The 24,533-nt window shown below is 43.1% G+C and overlaps 3 protein-coding genes across 3 annotated transcripts in view; 2 read left to right on the top strand and 1 right to left on the bottom strand.

Annotated features, from left to right (window-relative positions):
- Window positions 1–24,533, bottom strand: part of LOC123371608 (probable E3 ubiquitin-protein ligase HERC4) — a 47,373-nt gene that overhangs the window by 13,200 nt on the left and 9,640 nt on the right. Inside the window, exons 8-17 of the mRNA XM_045019369.1 lie at window positions 22,118–22,194; window positions 21,664–21,764; window positions 20,678–20,737; window positions 19,492–19,597; window positions 18,526–18,709; window positions 17,990–18,162; window positions 16,501–16,599; window positions 9,185–9,232; window positions 7,292–7,393; window positions 7,084–7,197 (exon numbers count right to left, since the gene is read on the bottom strand). Of these exons, the coding sequence (XP_044875304.1) occupies window positions 7,084–7,197; window positions 7,292–7,393; window positions 9,185–9,232; window positions 16,501–16,599; window positions 17,990–18,162; window positions 18,526–18,709; window positions 19,492–19,597; window positions 20,678–20,737; window positions 21,664–21,764; window positions 22,118–22,194 (1,064 nt within the window). The remainder of the gene's footprint in view (window positions 1–7,083; window positions 7,198–7,291; window positions 7,394–9,184; window positions 9,233–16,500; window positions 16,600–17,989; window positions 18,163–18,525; window positions 18,710–19,491; window positions 19,598–20,677; window positions 20,738–21,663; window positions 21,765–22,117; window positions 22,195–24,533) is intronic.
- PYURF (PIGY upstream open reading frame) lies at window positions 1,519–3,174 on the top strand. The gene is made up of 2 exons (XM_045019367.1): window positions 1,519–1,814; window positions 3,033–3,174. The coding sequence occupies exons 1-2, from the start codon at window positions 1,597–1,599 to the stop codon at window positions 3,172–3,174; spliced, it is 360 nt and encodes a 119-aa protein (XP_044875302.1). The 5' UTR covers window positions 1,519–1,596.
- Window positions 3,241–3,959, top strand: PIGY (phosphatidylinositol glycan anchor biosynthesis class Y). Its single transcript, XM_045019368.1, has one exon. It carries the CDS (start codon window positions 3,241–3,243, stop codon window positions 3,454–3,456), a length of 216 nt encoding a protein of 71 aa, XP_044875303.1. The 3' UTR covers window positions 3,457–3,959.

The following is a 24,533-nucleotide window of genomic DNA, read 5'->3' as shown; positions in this document are numbered from 1 at the left end:
GTGAAAAAGAATCCAAGGAAATGTCCCCAGGAACATCTGTAATAAATTCAGGCTCCCACTCCCATTATTCTGTGCTCTCTCATGCCTGATACAGTCTCTCTCTCTCTCTCTCTCCAGTCTTCTCTTGCAGTGTGCTTTCTTTGAAGTGTTCTTTCATTCTATTCCCTAATGAATTTTTCTACTTCTCCAATATACTTCTCTACTCCTCCAATCTCTCCCCTGTGTTCCCTTCCCCTCTTTGCTCCTCCACTTCACCTCCCAGTTGTGTTTTGCTGCTCCATCCCTGTTGTATCATAGCAGCAGTAAATAGCATGTGGAAAATGCAGTGGCCGTGTCCACATTTGAAAGCACATGTGGCTTCAATGTGCTTCAGTTACCTATTACTGAAATATTTTGTAGAGTGCCCTCTTCTGGCAGGGCAGCTCTGTGACATCAAACATCAAAGCAAGTGCTGCTCTGTCTGGGGCATTTGCTGACACAGTTTGGGGAGTTTAGATTTTTTTCTGCATGTCAGCAGGTATTCGGGTCAAAATACGGGCTATGGGGAAGCTCACTTGCCAAAATGTAATATTTTTTGTCTTATTATTTGTATGACATTAGACACTAAGTATTTGGTATTTTTGTTTGTTTTTCTTTCTTTAGTTTTTTAATTGAGTTTAAAACGCCCTAGATTCTCTTTTTTCCAGTTTCCCACTGGAACCATTTTTTCCTGAGCAAGTGATAAATCTCTGAAAACAAAGGTTTAGAGCAGTCAAGCTGGAATATGTTGAACAAGTGAGATTTCAAAAGAAATTCCAATGTCCCCCTGAAATCAACTCAACAAATCCTTTCCTCATCACAGTGAGCTTAAAAATAAAAATAGACTAAAAATTAACTCCCAGCAAGGGAGTATCCCGAACCCCTCCACATGAGTACAATTTGTCAGCTCTAGGGGAGCTTAACTTTTCCTATAGGTGCACAAATGGCTGTAGCCTCAGGTTTTAGACATGGTTGAACTGCTAAGGGAAATGCTTAGAATGAGATTAAGTATCAGGGGGTAGCTGTCTTAGGTTGTATTCACAAAAACAATGAGGAGTCTGGTGGCACCTTAAAGACTAACAGATTTATACTCCTCCTTGTTTTAGAATGAGATTAAATTACTACATCTGTTGATCCATTAATCTATTAGGGTACTGATGTAGTACCTCCACCATAGTATCTGAGAGTCTCCAAGTATTTAAAAAATAGTAACCACAGTTTCTGCATTCCAAGCCATAGGTGAAATAGCTTAATTAGCCGATAGTGTGGCGAGCCAAGTGAAAGTGAGAACTGAATACATCTAGCTTGGGCTGAAAGGAAAGATGAATTGCTATCAAGGAAAGAGCAGTTGCTATAAATAACACAGCTCAAGAAAAGCAGGGGGGAGTGGGGGTATGGCTGGGACAGCTGAGAGCAATGCAGCACGGGCTGATGACTAGGAACTCAAGTGCAAGCAGCCAGGCTGCCCAGGGACTCTCTCCTGCCAGCACAGGAAGGAACTAGTTGCAGAGGGAGGAGGTTGGCCTGTGAGTCAGCACACAGCAGCAGCAGCAGGCCTGGGGGTGGCTGAGCAGGACCATGCGAGGACGGTCTGTGAGCAGGTCCCTTGCCTCCGTGCTGCTGTGCAGGCAGCCGCAGCCCTTGGGAGCAGGCGCTGCAGCTGCTGCTAACAGACCGCTCCCGGGTGCAGCCCGGAGACGCGCCTCGGACAGGCAGAAGGGCCAGGAGCAGCCCAAGGCCTTCGACCCGGCTCTGCTGGAGTTCCTGGTGTGCCCGCTCTCCAAGAAACCGCTGAGGTGAGGCCAGCCTCCTTCCCCTCGCTTGGGTGCAGAGCGCTTCGGGGGCCCTAAGCGTCTGTTAGTCTATAAGGTGCCACAGGATTCTTTGCTGCTTCTACAGAACCAGACTAACACGGCTACCCCTCTGATAGGGGACCCTTGTGATCATCTAGTCTGAGCTGCTGCACGATGCCGGCCACAGAACCTTGCCCAGTAATTCCTGCCCGGGGGGAATATTCTCTCCTCCCCCCCTTCCCACAACACACCCCGCTCTGAACTTCCAGAGTTCAGCTAAGTGCCCCCTCCCACACCCCCTTCTTTAGAGAGAAGATTTTAACCAACAGTGACAATTTTGCCTGGAGGCTGATTTCAAAGCAGGAGTGAAATTTCACTGTCCTGGTGAAAAGCACAGCAACAGCCTTTCATCACAAAAGGAGCGGGTTTTAAAATCAGCCATAAAGTTAATCTGAACGAGCGCCTACGCCATCCAAGGAGTAAATCTTGGCAGGTCACTCACTTCCAGTTTTCTGCAGCTATTCATTAACTGAACTGTGTATCTGCAGGGGGGAGGGAAGCAAGTTACAATGGAAGAGAGAGAGAGAGAGAGTGTGTGTGTGTGTGACCCATTCACGCTCTCCCTCCATTTTTAACCTATTTCCCTCCATGGGCATGCTATTCATATCTACTAGAATTAACTGAAATACAGCAAAAGGTGGGCACTGAATGTAACCTCTAGGGTTCATGACAAGCACATGTGCTCTGTGGAAGCTACAGTTTGCCATAATTTATATTTACACCTTCTCAGACACACAATCAAAGTACCCCGTGAATAGCCTTGAGGACATAATTGTGAAGTACAACGGAGTTGAATGGCATTTTCTACACAAAATCTTAGTTCTCAGCTGCAGTGCTGTAGGGTGCCCAAGCACTTAAGGAGAGTTTTCATGTTCATAATTTAAATGTTATAAATTTTGTAATGAAGAGTCACACCCTGCCTCCATTCTAAATAGTATCTTTATTTGAAGGCATGATTTCCTGCTCTGAGAATGTGTCCTGGCTACTTTCTGTTACGATAATTCTACTAGTTCCATAGTTTCCAGCTATATACTTCTGTTGAGATGTTTGTTTCAGTTGTCTTTCACCCTCCCTCCCATCCCTGCACTTTTTTTTTTTTTTTTAAATTTAACAATCCAGGTCTTTGTATCTACTGTTCAGTTTTTTAAATCTTTTGACCAGGTATGAAGCATCCACCAATGAACTAATTAACAAAGAGCTGGGCATCGCCTATCCAGTCATTGATGGCATTCCTAATATGATCCCTCAGGCTGCAAGGATGATTGACAGAAAGGCCCAGGATGAGGAACCAAAGCAAACCTAGATAGCTGTTATCATTAAAAACAAAACCTGAAGACTAACCTGCGCCTACAGTAACTAGGGAGGAAAAATGTTCCTGTCGCTGCCTACACTAACTGTACTTGTTCCACTGTTGTCCTTAGCTGGTCTGTTTTATTCAGCCAGTGTGGATGAAAAGTTCCCAGAGGGCTGCACCAGCACAACCAGCTTGTGTTTCTACAGTCTGCTGCTTCCTGTTACCATACCGGTTTATGTGTTCTTTCACCTTTGGACCTGGATGGGTATTAAACTTTTTAGACACAACTAAGGTGGCAAAAGCTTGGAAGGCACCACAAAAGTAGACTTGCCAACCTTGTGGCCTACCCGCACCCTAATATTATATCCTGTGCAATTGCAATGGTCTCCTAGCATTAGCGGTGGTCTTTATTAATCTCCCAATGACACCTGAAAATGTAACTTTCTGCACAAGCCTTGATGCACAATGGCCTCATTACTGCTGAGAGAGATCATTAAACAACATTGTCTCTTGTTCCTCCTCCGTGTCAGTGTGTCCCATCAAAACCCAGGGGTGTATTGTAAGGCTATGCTATTAGCCCATCAAAGGTATTGTGTCTCTTTGCTAAGAATAAACATTGTGCACTGATTGAGATGAATTATTTTAAATAGGTTATGGTGAGTTTCACTATGCCTCTTTCAAGGAGCAGCACTGTCATTCAGTAATTGCCTTGGTGGTTTGAACTGATGTCTGCAGTAGAATGCATTTGTCTTACTGTGCTATGGAAATAAAAAGTATAATACATCAAACTTAAATCCACATGTGCTTTGCAGACTCTGTACCAGGAGCTCTTCGGTCACTACTGAAATGCAGCCACATTGGAGGTGGCATCCATTTATGCACCTGTAACGCTCTAAGTCTAATTTTAGATGGGGAAGTGAAAAGTAATGTCGCTATTTAAATCATAGGGGGAATGAAGACAGCATTTGTCATTACTGAAATAGGCATTATGATGATTGCCAGGATAGCAGAACTGGCCCAGCTCCTCATGGGATAGTAGCCGGGGAGGATCCTGGAATCTGTGCCAACTGGCAATGGTCCCTACCAGCTGGGGATAGCAGTGTGGCATGCAGCAACCACACCCTCTCCCCAGCCCCTTGCCAGATCTATGCTGTCTGGGGAAATGCAGTACAAAGGGAGCAGAGCAGGGCTCAGAATCTGGCCTGGTAAAATATCCACTGTTTGCTGTTAGATCTCACTACAGGATTATAGGGGCATATAGGTTTCTGTTTTCCAAACTCGTATTAGCACTACCCAATGGAGTACTCCTTCACGGCTAGGTCACCTCCTCATGGCTGCTGGGTAATCTGCTGTTTGTGGAAGTGGTGGCCAGGCTAACCAGTGTCTGGCCAACACAAGTCATCTCCATGACCAGCACTAGGGGCCAAGAATTGACTTGGCCACAGAGACTAACTGCTGTCCCTATTGGAGATGGCCTCCTGCACACCATGGATGAGATGGCATAGCATGGGAGATGACTGTATAACTGCTGTCTCTGCTGTACCATCATGTAGTTACAAAGGAGGCTTCAGTTTCCATTTATGTTGGTCTGGCACCAACTATAATGAAAAAACAATTGGATGGATGAGTGAATAAGGTCCTGACCTTGCAGGAAATCTGGGTAGAAAGCTTAATGGAGCTCTGCATGGGCCCAGGATCAGGATCTGCATAGATCTCACTACAGGATCATAGAGTCATATAGGCTTCTATGTTCCAAACTCATATTATCAGCACTACGCACTGGAGTGCTCTGGTTATCATATCCACGCCACGAGAGACAGCAAATGCAACAACCCTTGTTACCCAATTTTTTTTTCTTTTGGTGGTGGTCCTTCCCTGCCAGCAGTTCCCACCCTGCGTCTACCTCAGCAGTGTGAACACGCAGGTTCACTCTGCCTTACAGCATCGAATGCCCTGCCTACAGCTTTGCTTCATTAAGCAACACATCAAAAATACTGCCCTCCCAGATTATAACTAGTTGCTTTTCCCTAGAGCATCTTATTACTGTCTTCTGATTTCTCAGTAACTAAGTCTTTAAGAATATTTACCTGTAGTTTGGTTTGTTTATATATAAATTCATGTATGTAAACTACCATCCAGTTAAATACAGACTCTGTGAAAATGGGATAAATATGCTACCTGATTCCTCTCTTCCTCTTTACCTCATAGTGCTGGGCAGTGTCATGGTTTGCTGTCATCATGTGCTTTATCCAAAGGGGTGCGGGGGGGCGGGGGGGGGGAGGAGGCCAGCTCTTGTTTCCCAGAGTTAGACTTGAGGGGCAGGGAGGTAACAAAGAATGAATCTGGTAGACTTGTATTCTTTGATTTATTGCTGTATTTGTTCTGTCAACTTGTACCAGTGACTCCATCTTACTTAGGGTCATAGTAGTTAGTTATAGACAAGACCCACAGATCACTGACTCCATCCCAATGCAAGGAATAGCTTCCCCCTCCCCATTAGAAGACATAACCAATGTTAACCAGCCCCCACAGGGCTGTCCCTAGGGGGCTGCGGGGCCCGGGACATAAGGGCTGAGTTTCCAATCTGCCAGGGGGGAGGGCGCTCTGACCAGGCCCCGTCCCTGTCCCTTCTGCCCCACCTCTTCCTGCCCGGCCCACCTCTTCCTCACCCAGTTCTGCCCCCTCCCCTGAGTACGTTGCACCCTCACTCCTCTCCCCTCCTGATGCCACAAAACATCTGATCCGCGGGTAGGTACTGAGAGGGAGCGGGGCCCGCCCGTGGGCAGGAGGTGCTGGGGGGGGAGGGGAGAGTAGTGCAGAGAGGCGTGAGGGGAAGGTTCTGGTAGGGGGCTCCTCACCCCTGCCCAGCTGCCGCTCGCCTCCTCATTCGCCTCACCTCCCCGCTGCCTCCTGCGGGGACCCCAGCGGTCACCCCGATTCACCGTACCCAAGGGATGGCTCTGAGTGCCCATATATGTGACCAGCCAGAATCACAGGCTTAGATAGGCACTTTGCAGGAACATATATATCTCACTACCCAGATAGGTATCCAGCACACAGATGTTACTCTTCAATTTTAACATGGAGATAGATATTTGTTACTGAGCTGTACATGGAAGCACATTTCCAACCTAAGCTAAAAAGTTACATAGGGAGAGTTTTCTGCTCCTTCATCCTTACCCTCTTGCATTTTACATCACGGTGGCAATGGTATGCATAAGGACAATTTGTACATGTACGGTCTAGCTCATGCAGAGGAGTCACTTTTGCTACCACCATTCTCTGTCTCAACATCAGAGCTGTCTCTCTCTGTCCAGTTGGGAGCTCCTGTTTAAGTTAAGATGGCTGGCACTGGTTGGCTAAGGGCTGTCTCCATGGTGGGGTAATGCCTTATACGTGGCTGTGCTTTCTAAAGCGCACAAATGTGTTGTGTTAATTGGTCCCTGTAGACCCTGCTTTTGCACACTAACGGTTCTCTTGTAGTGCACTTTAACACTGTCGTTTCAAACATAACTATGTTGAAGTGCACCACCAGGGAGTACCCAGACTAACTAATACGCAACACATTCCTGTGCTTTATAAAATACTCCACCCCCGTAGTGCGCAATACCACACCATGTAGATAAGTCCTAAGACTTGGTTCTCACCCGTTCACTGGGTATTTGTATTAGCCACTTGCTTTAATCTCACAAAGCTTAATTACAGGGATGCCAAGAACGAGAAGTTAATTCTAGCCCACATGGAACTTGCTTTTAAGTAATTTCCATGATATTTTTCCCTTCTTCATTTTTAACTGGATTTTAAAATGCCTGCTGAATGCTGGAAAAATCTCTTTGTTGGTTATTAGCTATATTAAAGGCGAAGTACTCTAGAGCAATATACTCAGAGGTAACAAAATAATCAAGCTTGATTTCTTACTTTCAAGAATTTCTCAAATGTTTTAGGTGCTGCGCTCCTTAAATTCTGCCACACATCATCCACAAGGTGTGCTCTTCTGATCGCTAAAAACCATGGCACCAGGAAAGAGTTTTCCTACAAAACAGAATAGACAATGTGTTACAAGCTTTACATTCTTTTGGTTTTTAAATTGTTTAAAAAAAACCTCATTGACTTTGGCAATACGTACGTTATATATCCCGAACAGAATTTGGCGGTCAATGTCATAAACCACAATCTTATCTTGCATGTCAAAGATGCAAGGATATGCAGTCAGTTTCAACAAAGCCCTCTGAAATGACAAGAAAGTTTCATTTTCAATTAGGAAAATGTATTTAAAATATCACTGCGATAAAGACAAGCTGGATTGTCAGTTGTTCCTCTGTCATGTTATGTACATAAGGCCGTATTTTTAAAAGGAACGTCCAAAAGTGAAATCCCCCATTTGTCTGTTAAAATGGCCACTTACAGGTTCTGTTCCCTACTGTGAGTACCTCAGCTCTAAAGCCTGATATTCTGCACCCTTGTTCACAATGCACCATACCTCATTACAGAAGTAGTCCCATTGAAATCAGAATCAGGCCTTCACATTTTGCATGCTCAAATGCATGGTTTTCACTTGCAAACTCGGTACACTTCGGAAAGCTGCTTTTGAAATTTGGGCCTAGGCATTATAATTACAGCAATGAGCATGGGCAGTAGAAATTCCCAGATAGCTTATACAGATTCAGCATATTTTCTTCAAAATCTATTGAATTTTTGCAGAGGTTTTCAGCTCCCCACAATTCTGTTTGTCGCTACTCTTAAATTTCAATGGTAGCTATCATTAAAGGCATAATGATGAACATTCCAAAGCAATATATTAACCAACAAAAGGAGACAGTGAGTGTAGGTTATAAACACAAGGGTTGACTGATATTTGTGGATTTCACCTAAATTGCAAAATCTGAAAACAACACCCCAGTCTTTGAGACTGGACCATTTTATTAATAAATTTGCAGCAAATGTGTGAGAAATGCTGCTGGTATGGAGACATCTGAATGGTTTGAGAACTGTGCCACTCACTATAGCAACTATGCCTACTCAAATATTTATTTGGTAAGTTACGGCAGGAGGTTTCAATCTGGTATACTTCCAAAACTATTGTGGACAGGCTGAGCCTGCTCCTGTCATTTGCTGTGTGTGGGCCAACCCTTTTATCATCATGGAAACCCCTTGAAATCAACAACAAATTAGAAGATTGGGGCTTTAGGAGCTAGAAAAGATAACCGTCCAAGAGAATGCATGGATGAAAAAAATTACATCCCTCTCTTGGTTATCTCACCCCAGCTGCAGAGCAAGAAAGATAACAGCATATAAGTTTACACTAGGAAGGTCTAGAAAGAAAAATGTAGTGCTTGTATAGATTTCTAATGAACTATTATACTGTGCAGAACATCACAATGTTTCTCTACCACTGTGGATGAGCTCTTATTAAACTGCTGTAACACAGATATAAAAACCGGAAATATTAAGTGAGTGTTGAATACTCAACACATGAACCCATTTTACACCTTTTTTGGTTTTAAACAGAGGTTTACAATTAAGTTTTATTTGTAAAAGCTGCTGCAAGAAGAACACCCAATATTTCCCTTCTCCTGATGCCCTAGAGGATGGACTATCTCCAGCCCAGCGTCTCCTCTTGTAGGAATTGAAAAGGATAGTAATTCTTCCCTGTCAATCCCTGAACCTGTACGCTATAGAGATGCTGGGGGGAGTCAGACCCCAAACCCATCTCAAAGAAAACAGGTCAGGAAAGGGTATGTGTAGGGCAGGAGGTGTGGGGCTCAGGCCAGATAAACCTTTAAAGACTTAGGCAGACGTTTATTGAAAAGACTAAAATCCAAACCCAGCTTGAATTCTGGTGGGTTCTGTGTTCCAACCAAACATTTTGCATCACTGTGTTTCTTATGACTAATTTTCACTCAGAACCATCTCTACTAACGGTCTGGGATTTTTTGGATGACTGAGTGTTCAACAAGAAGTACATTTTAATGCTAATGTCCAAAGGCCAATTTCTAATTGGATATGAAATATAGCTTACCGTTTCCAAACGCTTTGAAATCTCGTTTTTGATCCGCTGCTCAAAAGTCTAAAAAAAGAGAATAGGTGTTTTAATAGCACCTTTCAAACTTCAGATACTGCAAAGCACTCTACAAAAGAATGAGTTATGTACCAGTAACGTGAACATCTGGACCGTTGAGTAACCATTGCACAAATTTAGCAAAATGATTCATCATTATAGGTACCTTTTAGGAAATATTCAAAAATAGATATTATACAAAATAGTCTAATTCAAGATGCCACATCAAAAAGAAAACCTGGTTACTAGCTTCTCTACTGAATAGGGAAAAACCTCAGCCAGTGTGTTCTTTAGAAATAATACCGAAGCAAACACTACTCTCCCCTCCCTTGCTCCCTTCTCTTACCTTGTTAATTTCATTATGCTTCATAATACACTGTTTGTCATTTAACCGCAGTTGCAGTGTAATCACACTGCTGTTTTTTTATATGACTACTTCATAGAACCAGAAGTTGAACTATATGACTGAACTGCTTATCTAAAAGCATCACTGCAATGTGATTAGTCACTGGATTAGAAAGTGTAACCAGAAGATTTTATTTAAGGAGGAAAAACTACAGTAAAGTGCATTGTCCACATGATGAACAATATTAGGCAATAACTGAAAATACATTATTTAGAATAGATTTGGAGTTCAAGAAGAGGAGGCAAATATTCTATGTCCCTCCCCTCTTCCTCCCCTTACTTTAGATATCAGCAAGTCTGGTTTTCACCAGTATTTAAATGATAGTGCATTTTGACTTCTATGACTCATTGCTGGATAAGACAAGATAGTTTTTTGTTCATTGCTAAGAACATAAGAACAGCCATACAGGATCAGACCAAAGGTCCATCTAGCCCAGTATCCTGTCTTCCGACAGTGGCCAATGCCAGGTGCTTCAGAGGGAATGAACAAAACAGGACAATTATGAAGTGATCCATCACCTGTTGTCCATTCCCAGCTTCTGGCAGTTAGAGGCTTATGACACCCAGAGTATGGGGTTGCATCCCTGGCCATCTTGGCTAATAGCCACTGATGGCCCTATTGTCCATGAACTTATCTTAAGGTATGTCTACACTGCCCACATTACAGCGTGGCCGAATATCCACCCCGAATGAGCAGTGGTAGCTTTATCGCCGGGATAAAGCACTGTCTATACTGGCACTTTTCTTTTGTCAATCAGGGGTGTGTTTTTTCACACCCCTGAATGACTAAAATTTTAGCGCTGAAAGTAGCAGTGTAGACACAGCCTAATTCTTTTTGAACCCTGTTATAGTTTTGGCCTTCACAACATCCTCTGGCAACGAGTTCCACAGGTTGACTATGCGTTGTGTGAAGAAGAACTTCCTTATATTTGTTTTAAACCTGCTGCCTATTAATTGGGTGACCCCTGGTTTGTTGTGTTATGTGGTGGGGTAAATAATACTTCCTTGTTCACTTTCTCCACAGCAGTCTTGATTTTATAAACCTCTATTATATCGCCCCTTTGTCATCTGTTCTCCAAGCTGAAAAGTCCCAGTCTTATTAATTTCTCCTCTTATGGAAGCTGTTCCATCCTCCTAATCATTTGTTGCCCATCTCCAATTCCAATACATCTTTTTTGAAACAGGGTGACCAGATCTGCACACAGTATTCATGGTGTAGGTGTACCATGGATTCATATAGTGGCATTATGATATTTTCTGTCTTATCTATCCCAGTGGTTCCCAAACTTGTTCTGCCTCTTGTGCAGGGAAAGCCCCTGGCGGGCCGGGCCGGTTTGTTTACCTGCTGCGTCCGCAGGTTCGGCCGATCGCGGCTCCCAATGGCTGCGGTACAGCAGCTCCCATTGGCCTGGAGCAGCGAACTGCGGCCACTGGGAGCTGCAATCGATCGAACCTGCGGACGCGGCAGGTAAACAAACTGGCCCAGCCCGCCAGGGGCTTTCCCTGTACAAGCGGCAGAACAAGTTTGGGAACCACTGATCTATCCCTTTCCTAATGGTTCCTAACATTTTGTTAGCTTTTTTGCCTGCAGCTACACATTAAGCAGATGTTTTCAGAAACCATCCACTTTGACTCAAACATCTCTTTCTTGAGGGGTAACAGCTAATTTAGACCCCATAGTTTTGTATGTATAGTTGGGATTATGTTTTCCAATGTCCATTACTTTGCATTTATCAACACTGAATTTCATCTTCCATTTTCTTGCCCAGTCACTCAGTTTTGTGAGATCCCTTTGGAACTCTTCACATTCTGCTTTGGACTTAACTATCTTGTGTAATTTTTCATCATCTGAAAATTTTGCCACTTCACTATTTACCCCTTGTTCCAGATCATTTATGAATAAGTCAAACAGCACTGGTCCCAGTGCACACCCCTAGGGGACATCACTATTGTGGAAGTAGGGAAAGAATTAACAAGGATTTGAAGGGGAGCTTAATGCATGTCACTCAGTTAGCAAGAGTCAGGCTCGTAGTTAGCAAGAGTTAGGCCACACTGTAACCCTAATGACGTGAGACTTGTAGAAGCGAGGATGGTGTGAGGCGAGAGGGAAAGAACTGTGTGAGAAGTTATTATGACCTTGCAACTGACCAAATATGTAGACTGGCGTCTCCTAGAAGTGAGAAAAATAAGATAGCAGGATGGCTTATGTATAAACAAAATGCAGTTGTTGCTCATTATTGTCTGTATTATTGCTTGTTATTGTCTGTAACAAAGGTATAAATGCTTGCTGTAATTGTTTACCTGTTGAGAGACCTGTCCGGGACTGGGGCAACCCTGTGTCCTAGGGCACTCCCTCCCTCTATTGTAATTACTGGAGAAATAATAAAGTATTTGATTTTGCTGCACCCAAAAAAAAAAAGCGAGAACTGAGTTTTTCTCCGACACTATCTACCTCTCTCCATTCCGAAAACTGACCATTTATTCCTCCCCTTTATTTCCTATTTTTTAAACCAGTTACTGATCCATGAAAGGACCTTCCCTCTTATCCCAGGATTGCTTACTTTGTTTAAAAGCCTTTGGTGTGGTACCTTATCAAAGGCTTTCTGAAAGTCAGCATACATTATATCCACTGGATCACCCTTGTCCACATGCTTGTTGACTCCCTAAAATAATTCTAATAGATTGGAGAGGCATGACTTTCCTTTACAAATGCTATGTTGACTCTTCCCCAACAAATTGTGTTCATTTATGTGTCTGATAATTCTGTTCTTTACTATAGTTTCAACCAATTTGCCTGGACTGAAGTTAGGCTCACTGGCCTGAAATCGCCAGGATCGCCTCTGGAGCCTTTTAAAAAAATTGGTGACACATTAGCTATACACAAGTCATCTGGTACAAAAGCTGATTTAAGTGGTAGGTTACACCACACTTAATAGTTCTGCAATTTCATATCTGAGTTCCTTCAGAACTCTTGGGTGAACATCATCTGGTCCTGGTGATTTATTACTGTTTAATTTATCTATTTGTTCCAAAACCTCCTCTACTGACACCTCAGTCTGAGACAGTTCCTCAAATTTGTCTTCCTTGAGTGCTCTTTTAAGCAAGTTCATTGTCCAGTGGCCCCACTGATTGTTTGGCAGCTGTTTCTGATGTACTCAAAAAACAATTTGCTGTTAGTTCTTGAGTCTTTGGCTAGTTGTTCTTCAAATTCTTTATTGGTCTGTCTAATTCTATTTGACTTACCAGAGTTTATGCTCCTTTCTAGTTTCCTCAGTGGGATTTGACTTCCAATTTTTAAAGGATACCTTTTTGCCTCTAACTGCTTCTTTTACTATGTTGTTTAGCCATGGGGGTACTTTTTTGGTCGTCTTACTGTGTTTTTTAATTTGGGTATACATTTAATTTGAGCCTCTATTATGGTGTTTTAAAAAGTTTCTATGAGGCTTGAAGACATTTCACTATTGTGACTGTACCTTTTAATTTTCCTTTAACTAGCTTCCTCATTTTTGTGTAGTTCCCCTTTCTGAAGTTAAATGCTACTGTGCTGGGCTTCATTGGTATTTTCCCTCCTGCAAGGATGTTAAATGTAATTACTTTATGGTCACTATTACCAAGCGGTTCAGCTATATTCACCTCTTGGACCAGATCCTGTGCTCCACTTAGGACTAAATCCAGAATTGCCTCTCCTCTTGTGGGGTCCAGGAGAAGCTGTTCCAAGAAGCAGATATTAATGGTGTCTAGAAATTTTATCTCAATATCCCATCCCGAGGTGACAGATATATCCAGTCAATATGGGGATAGCTGAAATCCCCCAATAAATATTATTGAGTTTTCTACTTTTGTAGCCTCTCTATTCTCCTAGAGCATTTCTCGATCATGATCACCATCCTGGTCAGGTGGTTGGTAGTATATTCCTACTCCTATACTCTCGTTATTCAAGCTTGGAATTTCTATACATAGAGATTCTATGATACAGTTTGATTGATTGATTGATTACTATATTTGACTCCATGCTTTCTTTCACATCGAGTGCCACTCCCCCATCAACACAATCTACTCTTGTCATTTCTATATATTTTGTACCCTGGTATTACCATATCCCATTGATTATCATCATTCCACCAAGTTTCTCTGATGCATCAAAATCTTCATTTAATCCTTATTTATCCATATCCTCATTTAGTATCAGGCACTCAAATTCACCCATCTTAGAATTTAGACTTCTAGCATTTGTATACAAATACTTATAAAATTTGTCACTTTTTAGTTGTCTGCCTTCATGTGATGTAATTGAATGGGACATTTTTTCATTTGACTGTTTCTCTTCAGTTCCTACCTGTACTCTATGAACTTCTATCCTCTCATCTTTACTAGGATATAGAGAATCCTTGTTAATAGAGAGTCTCCTCTAAGGGATGTCTCAGTCCTCTGTACCTGTCGGCCCTCAGTCCTTCCCCCCAGCTCCTCTACAATCTTCTCAATTTTACGCCAGCAATCTGGTTTCGTTGTGATTTAGGAAAACCCATCTTTCCTGTATAGGTTCCTCCTTTTCCAAAAGGTTCCCCAGTTGCTAAAAAACTAAAACCTCCTCCCTACACCATTGGCTCATTCATACATTGAGACCCTGTAGCTCTCCCTGTCTAGCTGGCCCTGCACGTGGATCTGGAAGCATTTCAGAGAATGCTACCATGGAGGTCCTGGTCTTCAATCTCTTACCTAACAGCCTCCATTTGGCATCCAGGATCTCTCTTCTATCCTTCCCTATGTCATTGGTACCTACATGTACCGCAACCACCAGCTCCTCCCCAGCACTGCACATAGGACTGTCTAGATGTCTGGAGAGATCCACAACCTTCGTACTTGGCAGGCAGTTCTCCAGGTCATCACAAACCCAGCTATCTATATTTCTAATGATCGAATCTCCCATCACTATTAGCCATCTCTTCCTAATAACTGAGATTTCTTCTCCCAGAGAGGTAACCTCAGTGCAAGAGGATACCGTGACATCATCTGGAAGGAGGGTCCCAACTATGGAATCATTTCCCTCTGCTCCAGTTTGATGTTCTCCTTCCCCAAGACTTTCATCTCCCTCAACAGCACAGAGGCTATCAGATTGTGGGGAAACTGTCCAGGAAAATCTCATTTATGTCCCTATCTGTCTCCCTTAGCTCCTCCAGTTCAGCCACTCTGGTCTCCAGAGCCCATACTCAGTCTGTGAGGACCATGAGCTCCTTGCACCGAATGCACACATATGCCACCTTCCCACAGGCAGGTAATCATACATTCAATGCAATTAACTGGATAGACCCCACTCTACTGCTGGACTTCTGCCTGCATTCTTTTATATTCCTGCAGCTTTTTTGGGTGGGGGAGTGTTTGTTGGCCTAAACGGAGAGGGAGAGTAACCCTGCCCCCTAGTTAACAGATCCTAAAGGGCTTAGGGATCAAAGCCTCCTTAAGACGCTCTCAGCCTTGCTGAGCAGGCCACTAGGCTCAGCACACCGCCCTCCAACAAACCACACAGCATACTTCAGTCAAGCAGCAAGCACACAACAAATAGACATCAAACGCTGAAAACTAAGAGCAAATGAGACTCAAAACCAAAGTCCGCTATTAGATAAAGACAAGAGAGACCTCAAGGATGAAGTTTAGACCCGGTCTATGCTGAGGATTTCAGCCATCGGTGCCAAACCATGGATGTAGCTGAACTAGTGCAAACCCCTAGTATTGATAGCCACAAGCAGCTGTAATCGGCATGGGTGTACCTTTCCCTTGCATAGTGCAAATCATGGCGTATAACCCACTATCTATGCTAGGGGCAGCCCTGATGCAGCTGTATCAGTGGCTAGTCAGTGATATATTGAATCAGGGCATATTCTCTAAGGAAGACAAGACCCGATTAAATCTATGGCTAAGAAAAGGTGAAAATCTATAAAACAGCCTCATGTAACAAACACTTAACATTGTGTGCAGAATTATAGCTGCTAGTTAGACATAATGAATACACATCCAATCAGCATGAGACCCAAAGTCATACCCGATTCTCCCAGATGTGATTTCTGCATATTCCAATATAAGACTGATTTAAACTAAAGCAGTGCAAAGCCCTGTGTGGACACTCTTGAATCAGTTTAAAAATGGCTTATGTCAATTTTAATATCATTCAAAAATGGCCTTTGCACCAATTTAACTACAAGAATCGGAAACAATGCCTTTGGTTAAACAGGTGCAAATTAGTTTGTAGAGCGGGTCTCAGTAACAAACAAAATCTGGAGTGAAAATTTGTTTGAAGTTGTTATGTAGCTCCCGTCCATGACTCAAAGGAAATTAAAATGTTCTGTTGGCTTCCTGGTGAAAAGTTTCAAAGGACTGTATAAGAGTCCATTAATTCTGAATGGATAAACCCCAAAATAAGAAGAAATATAATGGGCCAGATCCTGGCTCCCATTGCAGCTGCTTTGCAATGACTGGCCGATGGATTGGCTACGTCAGGCACGTGGGAATCTCCAGATCATGTAGCACCAATGTTTCCTCCTATGCTAACTCTGCTCCCAAGCCTCCAGTGAAGGGGGGATGTGGCCATGGAAAAGGAGGTGTAGCTGGGGGGGGTGATTGCACCCAGTCGATCTCTGACTGCCAAAACAACCTCGGATGTCATGGGCGGCTGGCACAACTTAGAAGAGCCTTGCTGTTCTGAATGGTGTAACGGGGCCAGCCTAATGCCCAGTAGCCATGGACCGGAGAGGATGTAAAGCTTTCTGAGCTGCACTGGGGATAGAAGAGCTGGACCCAAGGATTTGGCCCCAATATCTCTAACTTCCTGAATAACAACAAGAAAATACATTGCAGTTTTGGAAAGATGTTCTACTTACTGGTCCTTCATCCAAATCCCAATCCTGTCCCCAAATCATTTTCACTTCAGGTACATAGAAGTTGTTTTCTTGTATTTTGAAACCAGCACTGGAATTCACCTGCATCAATACGTACAGTGTTAAAAGGAAACAGCCAGCGGATCCTATGAGCTAGGAACACAATCTATAGAACAGAACTATATTGCAAATGTACCATAGCACTTTTCACAAAGGAGCAAAGTACATGGGCAGAAGTGCAAAACCAATACAATAAACAGAACCCTACAGCTAAGAATCGTAGTATACTCTGTGCATTAATTGAGAATTCCACGGGCCTGATTTTCTTTTACACCGAAGCTCCTTTACACAGCTCTGGCAGTGAGCACATATTGCATTTATACTCACGTAAGGCCCTTCTTTACTACGAGAATGGGAGAAGGGGCCTTAGTGTAAATGGGAATCAGGACCTTTGTATTACACCGTATCTTAGAATGACAGTGTAGATTTCCCAAGGGAGACAATTCTACCAAATGGGGATGAGAGGGACAAAGAAAGGCCTTTTACTTAGACGTGGCAAATATGGAGAGACAGGGGAGGAATCAGAAGAAAAACAGATTCTAATCAGGTCAGTAAATAAAAAACAAGCAGAGCTAATTCAAACAAATCCAGGGCTTCCAGCAAAGGTATTAGCTTAGGGTCCCCATGATTTAAGGCCCAAGATTCAGTGTGTAAGTTTACCCGAGTTCCCTCCAACTTCCCATCTGCCCCCAAATCCTATGCCAACGATGGTGCAAATCCAGTGGAGGTGCTCAGAAAGTCGTGTGTCTGGAACTGGTGCATGGGCTTGTTGAGAGAGAGTTAAGAAAGTGGTGGATGAAACGGGAAGAGGGGGTGAAATCTGTGATGCTGAACATCCAGGACAGTAATAAAAGGGGAGAGAACCCCTATCTCTCCAGAGGATTCAAGTTATTATGACCTCAGAGCAGCTGATCAGTGTGAAAAAACTTCTGCAGCATTAGAGTGCAACCAGCAAACATCACACTCACATTTCAACCTGCCTCTGGGGTGGGGCCCACAAGACATGGGGCAGGCCCCTAATGGAAGAATAAGAGGGAAATAGAGTTCAGCCTCACTGATTGCAGACCCCTATGCCGGTTATTCTTGTGTAGGGGGCAAATGGGGCCTGGTAATGGGGCAAAGCAACATTACAGTTCCAGTCTCTTCGCACAGATGGGACAAAGTGTATTCTGCTCTGTAATCAGCAATTGTACCTCAGGTACGAACAGGGTGACCAGATGTCCCGATTTTATAGGGACAGTCCCAATATTCGGGGCTTTGTCTTATATAAGTGCCTATTACCCCCCCACCCCTGTCCTGATTTTGCACACTCGCTATCTGGTCACCCTTGGTATGAAAGCCATGTATTCATAAATTCAAGAAATAAATACATGAAAAAATATTCGAATCATATGTGTATTTTCTAACCCACCAGAGCCAAATGCTTTCCTACCTGGTAAAGAATCTGCAGCATTTTCAGAGTCCTATTCAAGTGTGGTTCACAGGTAACTTCTTCAGAGTTTCTGGCTTGCATGATGAAAAGACATAAATTGATTCTGGAAACCCTTTGATATATGCTCACTAGGTCCTTGAAAAAGGATATTTCTAGATTTGACCACAGGGATTCTGTAAAGAAAACAACTGTTGACATCTCTACCTTAGACAATATACAAATAGACCTTAGTAAGATCTGTCCTTTGGACAACAGCAGTTCGTTTTGTTTTTAAATGAACCGAATAAAGCACTTGGTTTTAAACTAAACTAGTAAATCTCACACTCATATAATGCTCTTATCTGTAGACTGCTCCAGACAAGTTATCCCTTCGCATGTATTTCTGCATAAGCAGCTTGTCAAAACCCTTTTCCATTGTAGAAAATATCTGGGATGAAATCCTGGCCCAACTGAAGTCAATGGAAGTATTTCCCCCATCCCTCCCCAGAAAGTGCTGAAGAACTCAGGTGATCCAGCGGTACTGCTATAGGCCTTACCAAGAACTTTCAGATCTTTTTGTTGGAGACTCAGGATGGCTGCTGCTAGCCGATCAAGAAGACAGTCAGACATGTTATCCTGCCCCCGTAAAAGGACAGGAATGATCAGGTAGAGCCTGAGAGCTTCAGGTGAGCTGGGAGAGGAAGACAGCAATGACAGCAATTTCTCAACTGCAGAGATCATCTGGGGGATTGAGGGAGCAAGGGGACAAGAGAAATTAAAAAATGCTGTGGAGTTTTGCCATAATTTATTACTTATAACAGCAAGAATAGCAGAATTCCCAGTTTCACGTCCCATCTTCTTTCATACGCTGAACTGGGACTCAGGAGATCTGGGTTCAATTCATGACTTTGCCACAGATTTCCTGTGTGACTAGGCAAATCACTTAATCTGTCAGTGCCTCAGATTCCCCATCACTAAAATTAGGATAATAATAATTCTTCCACCCTTGTCCATATGCCTGCCAATTTAGAGACAGTAAGCTCTTTGAGACAAGCACCATCTCACACTCTGTGTTTGTATAGTGCCCAGCACAACGCACACCTTCTGCACCACCGTTTTGCAGATTGATCAATTTCACTTCTAGTCAGTTTCCCTTTCCGTTTCTGTTGCTGTAGCAGGGAGAGTTTGAATTAGGAAAACAAGCTTAGAACCAAAAAACAAAACAAAACAACCATGAAAACATTACGTGAACCTCAGTCATTACATGGCCTTCATCGCCATAATATCTTAGCAACTTCTAATTTAATACAAAGAAAGAACCACAAATGAAACTCTCTCTGCTCCACTGGAAGCAGCTCTGAGAGGCAGTAGATTTGGTTTTTTCCTGTTTATGGTAGAGTCTATAAAGCACTTGAAAAACCCAGACCTACATTTTGTCAGCATCCCTTTGTGAAAAAAAAATGGGATGATCCAAAGCTACTGGGTATCAGTGTAACAAGTATCATTTCTACACCACTTCTTACCTCCTGGAAAACTTTTGGTTTCTTGTTCATCTTCTCATAAAAAAGAAGCACTGCTGACATATCCACACCTGAGATTTCTTTGGAGGTTCTGAAATGTTTGTCTCTACTGGAAGGGAAGAAAAATCAGGGATGTGAAAGATCTGCTCTTCTGCTGTGTATTACTGGCTAAACTTTGAAGCATTTTAACACTCCTTGGGTGTGAAGGGAATGTACATTCTGAGAAATGCTTAACCCTAATTCCAATTACTATAATTATATTCTGCCTACCAAGAAATTCTCACTGCAGCATCAGTTGAATGATATTCCATACTCCCTGTTCTAAACTCTCACATAGCGTGGCTGTGTGTTGTTAATCAGCTGCTTGCCATATTCCACCCTACAAGTGGTTGCATTTCAGTGCTGGGTAAAGTAACATTTATGAAATGATTTGGAATCCTTCTGGGTATAAGATGCTATATAAATGTAAGTTTATTAACAGTAAATGTTAATATGTGACAAACCTGGCCGATCTTCATTTTGGGTAAAGTGCTTTTCTCACATCCACGTGATAAGCCTCCACTCAGAGCCTTTGCCCTCTCTACATTAGTGGGAGATGGGAGCATGCAAGGAGAGCAGAGTTCTAAATCTTGGCCCCCACGCAGGGCCGGCTCCAGGCACCAGCTCAGCAAGCAGGTGCTTGGGGTGGCCAAGAGGAAGGGATGGCAAGTCGGGATCTTCAGCGGCGGGTCCCTCGGTCCCTCTCGGAGGGAAGGACCTGCTGCCGAATTGCCGCCAAAGAAGAAAGCGGCATGGAGCAAAAACCCTGGAGCCAGCCCCACCCCCACATCCATATTTAGGCAACAAAGTGATTAGATTTTGCAAGTGTGCTGAGCACCCCTAGTTCCCACTGACCTCAATGGGACCTGGGTTTGCTCAGCACCTTTGAAAATCAGGCCACTTATTTAAGTGCCTAAATGTGAATTTCGAAGCTTAATTTTAGGCACTCATTTTTTTTAAATCTTGGTCAAGATCTGTTATGTGGATCCAGAGGAGAATTTTAGCCTTCCCTTGAAAAAAAATTCTATAAGCTTCTATTTTACAAATCCAGATAATCCTAGCAATCTCTACATTCATTGTGATGTAGCTACTTTCTGACTATTTATACACAGCTGATGTACTATTTTGTTTTCAAATTCGTGCACTCTACCTTTTGTCCAAGAAACTTCCATTGACACAAGCCTCAGATGAAAAGATCAGCCAAATAGTCCTGTTAATTTAAAAGAACAACAAAAACAACCCAGAATCAATCATTCCAACAAAAACAGCAGCAACAGTCTGAATAAACAGCAAAGATGTGTACAAATTGGTTTGTGATTTAAAGATGCCGGCTGTTCTAAATGCCACTTTCCTTACCACTTACCTTAAATTAAAAATACTTGGAAAATCACTGAGATCCAAATTAGCCATGTGAGGATAGATTTTCAAAAGAGCCAGTTTTTGAAGTACTCAGCATGCATAATTGGGGCCAGACTTCCCGAAAGAAAGTCAGCTCCCTTTCAGGCACCTCAAAAAGGCGAGATTTTCAGAAGTGTTCAGCATCGCAATGTACCAAGTTATGATGAAAATCTGCCCACTTATTTCTGTGCCTAAAAGAGAGCTGAGCATTTCTGAAAATTGGGCACCAATTGTGCATGCTGAGTCCTTCTGAAAATTCCAGCCAAGCTTCTCAATGGACTTTGCATCAGGCTCTTTTGTTTTAAGGCCACCACGCTTTGGGGTTAAGTCTCCCCCTGGATGTGCGCTCTTAACTCCCAGTAACACTAGTGGCATGTATATATTTGCAATAAGAGGAGGATACACTCCTAAAGCTGGCCGGAGCGTCTCAACCTCTGTACTTGTGAAATGTCCACTTCCATCTTTTTGCAAGAAAATGGTGACCAAGGGCCAAAACACTAGAGCCCTTGTTTCATTAATGTGAGTTTTGCCTGAGCAAAGACGCAGTAAAGCGTTGCTGGACTGAGTCTCAAAACAGCAAACAAGCAAATAGCCAGTTCTGCGTCTCTGCCATAGTCCTTTTAATTACATTCCTGACAAGATTTTTTGAAAGGGAAGAACATTACCAAGAAAATACAGTGTTTTGAACATTTAGCATTTACAGTATCAATGGAAAAACCCACCGGGGAGCTGACTTACTTCTTTATAGTCTCCCACTGTTTAGGATCCGAATTAGAAATCCATTTATCCACCTCCTTGTCTTCTGCTATGGCAGTTCCGTTCAAAGTAACATATGGATTCTGTATACAAGGGGCAAGAATGTCAATGAGGTTAGAAGCCCAGTAGAGGAGACTCTGGTTAGCTAGGATCACAGCCAAACTGGGAGTGAACAAATGGGCTTCCAATCAGTAGACAATACCACAAGCATAAAATACAGAAATGATGTCATGAGAGAGAGCGAGATTTGCTTTTCTGACACAATTTGGGCTCAGTGTAGGGATGGAGGGAGGTGGGGAGCGTGCTGTGATTTTGGAAGAAAAACCTATCATGGGTCTAGATGGCAAATCCAAATTCATATGTGGCTCAACAGCAGCAAAACAGAAGCCTTGGCCATGAACCACATAGTTAAAAACATACCAGATACTTTGCATACCTTTTTCTTCAAGCAAAGCACAATGCTTTGGTTTCCTCCCGCAATAATTTGAATCACCTTTTCAGAGGTACTGTTTCCTGTGAAGGGATAAAGAAGAAAAGCATGAGCCAAAGAACAATCCCTTATCTTTAGAAAGTTCAGTGCCTGGACAAGGCATATAAAAACAAACCTTAAAAACTAATCAAAAGCTCCCAGCCTCAGAAGTGATTCTATATAACATTTATTTATCATGGTGAAAACAGTAAACGTATCTCTGATGGGATCAGCCAGCAGCGTGGGGACACTGGAAGAGGGTGGCTGGCCAATCTAAAAGCAGCATGCAAGTTCCTGCATCTTCTGGTTGGCAGGAAGAAGCCAGCTGTGGAGAGCTGTGTTTGTCTCTAGTTCATGGAAGGTCTTAGTTCCAGATCTCCAACACAGAGGCAGAGCTTCTTCCACAGAAGCAGAGCTTCTTCCACAAAAGAGTGGTTATCAAGCCTGAAGAGACCCAAGGAAAGTCAGAGTCTCCTAAATACAAAACTCAGAGGAACCCCATTTCTGAGAGGGGTAAAGCCTGCCCACTGCAGGTTAACCTGAGTCACCTTAAGGTTATAATAAGCCCATAAAGGGGGAGTCTGTTTCCTTAGTTGCTTTCTGTACAGTTCTTGTGGTGGTATCTAGCTAGCGTTCCTCATTATTTTCCATATTTTACTTTGTTACTTGTACTTTGTTGTTAGAAAAGTGTGATATAACGGTTTCCAACTGTCACTTTGTAATATGGTACTTTTTTTAAATAAGGGAATATAAAAAAGGAATAAGAAGCTAATTTTGATCTGCCCTCAATATCACTGCATGTTTACCCAATATATGAGAGAGATCTGGATATATCCCAGATGTCCCAAACAGCTACAAACCTAGGAGCATGGAGGGCAACAGTGAAAAACTATTGCTATAATCCTCTGAAGAACTGCCTAGTTATGGCCAGGGTGTGCTGTTGAGAAGACATCTGTCCTATTCATTAAAATTGAGTTTGGTACCAGAGTCAATGGCTCTTCACTAGCTTGGTTTCCACATCTCTAACATTACTAGACTCAGTCAGTGCCTCATGGACAAGACTAATTGAAGAGGTTTAAATCTGAGTTTCAGAATAAGGTGTGAAGTAATTTAAAATGACTTAATTAAAAAAAAAATCCAGCGAATGAGAATGCACAGCACATCTAGCTAAACACCAATAGGTACAATGATGTAAGCAGCTATTAAGCAACCCTTTAAAGGCATGATGTTCTTTCTACAATTGCATTGCATCATAGAAGAGGCAACTGAGACAATTAAATAGATTGAACAGCACAGCAGTAAGAGTAGCCTGCAGTACATTGCCTGAAGAGGAGAAATACCAGAATCCACAGTTGACCCTTAACATCAATGCCATGGCTGCTCAGTTACACCCCCTGCTGGCTCGCTGTGGTGTAGCCAGCACTCCCTGCCTCAGGTTCCTTCCCAAAGGTGGTCTCCTTGGCTTTCCAGGCACCTGGCTGTGATGGAGATGTGGCTTAACTTTCTGGCCAAGTGACAAACAAACCTCACTTGTTCCAGGGTAGCAAAAGTCCAAACTAAAAACTCCCAAACAAGCAAAAGGGCTTCTGCCCTTCAGGGCTTCCCTTCAGCAATGCCCTCCTGGCCCCATTCCCAGCCCCTTTCTGGGCTAACGTTTGAGAATATAGCAGCCTCTGGGATAGAGCACGCGGCCCCTAGACTTGCTCCCCTGGAGTACCATTTCCCTCCAAACCTCAGTTCAGGGCCTTCCTCAGGTGCCGACTCCCTGTGGTTCCAACTCAGCCAGATCTCACACAGCCCTTTTAAAAGGACCAGGTGTTCACTAATCTATCACTTGACCTCTCCTTAGTCCTGCCCCCTCAGGGTGGGAAGCAGCTAATTAATTATGGTGGCACAGGTGTGGTTGGCCCCCAACTCCCCTTAGAGGGGACAGTTACCCGGTGACAGCTTATTTAGACATCAGGCCGAGAGGTAAAGAAGATACCAGGGTAACTGTTGCTTCAGGCAAAGCAACTCTGCCGGAATGTTTTCCCCCAGAGTCCTCTAGTACATTAGTCATCAGGGAAACCACTCATTTATTCAGGCTAGGGAGAAAGATGGCAAGTTTTGCCTTTGGAAGTGAGTGTGATTCTCATGAGTTTGCCCAATTTGAAGGAGAAGATAGCAGTTAGTGACTTTATCCTGGCAGGAGGTTCCCCACACAAATATCTACTTAGTTCTTCTCAAGTGTTTGTAAGGTCAATCATCTCAATTGCTTTCAGGCTGTCCAATGTTTAGGCACAAGTCTCCTTGTTTCCAGCCCTCTCTCTCCCTCGCTCTTGTCACTCCACTCCTTAAACAAAACGTGTTTTTCATTTTAAAAAACAAACTCCTCCCTAGTTTG

This window comes from Mauremys mutica, chromosome 5 (assembly GCF_020497125.1).
Source record: "Mauremys mutica isolate MM-2020 ecotype Southern chromosome 5, ASM2049712v1, whole genome shotgun sequence".
In the NCBI taxonomy this organism is placed as follows: domain Eukaryota; kingdom Metazoa; phylum Chordata; order Testudines; family Geoemydidae; genus Mauremys; species Mauremys mutica.
The sequence above is the reverse complement of the archived record's forward strand: the minus strand, read 5'-3'. Positions and strand labels throughout refer to the sequence as shown.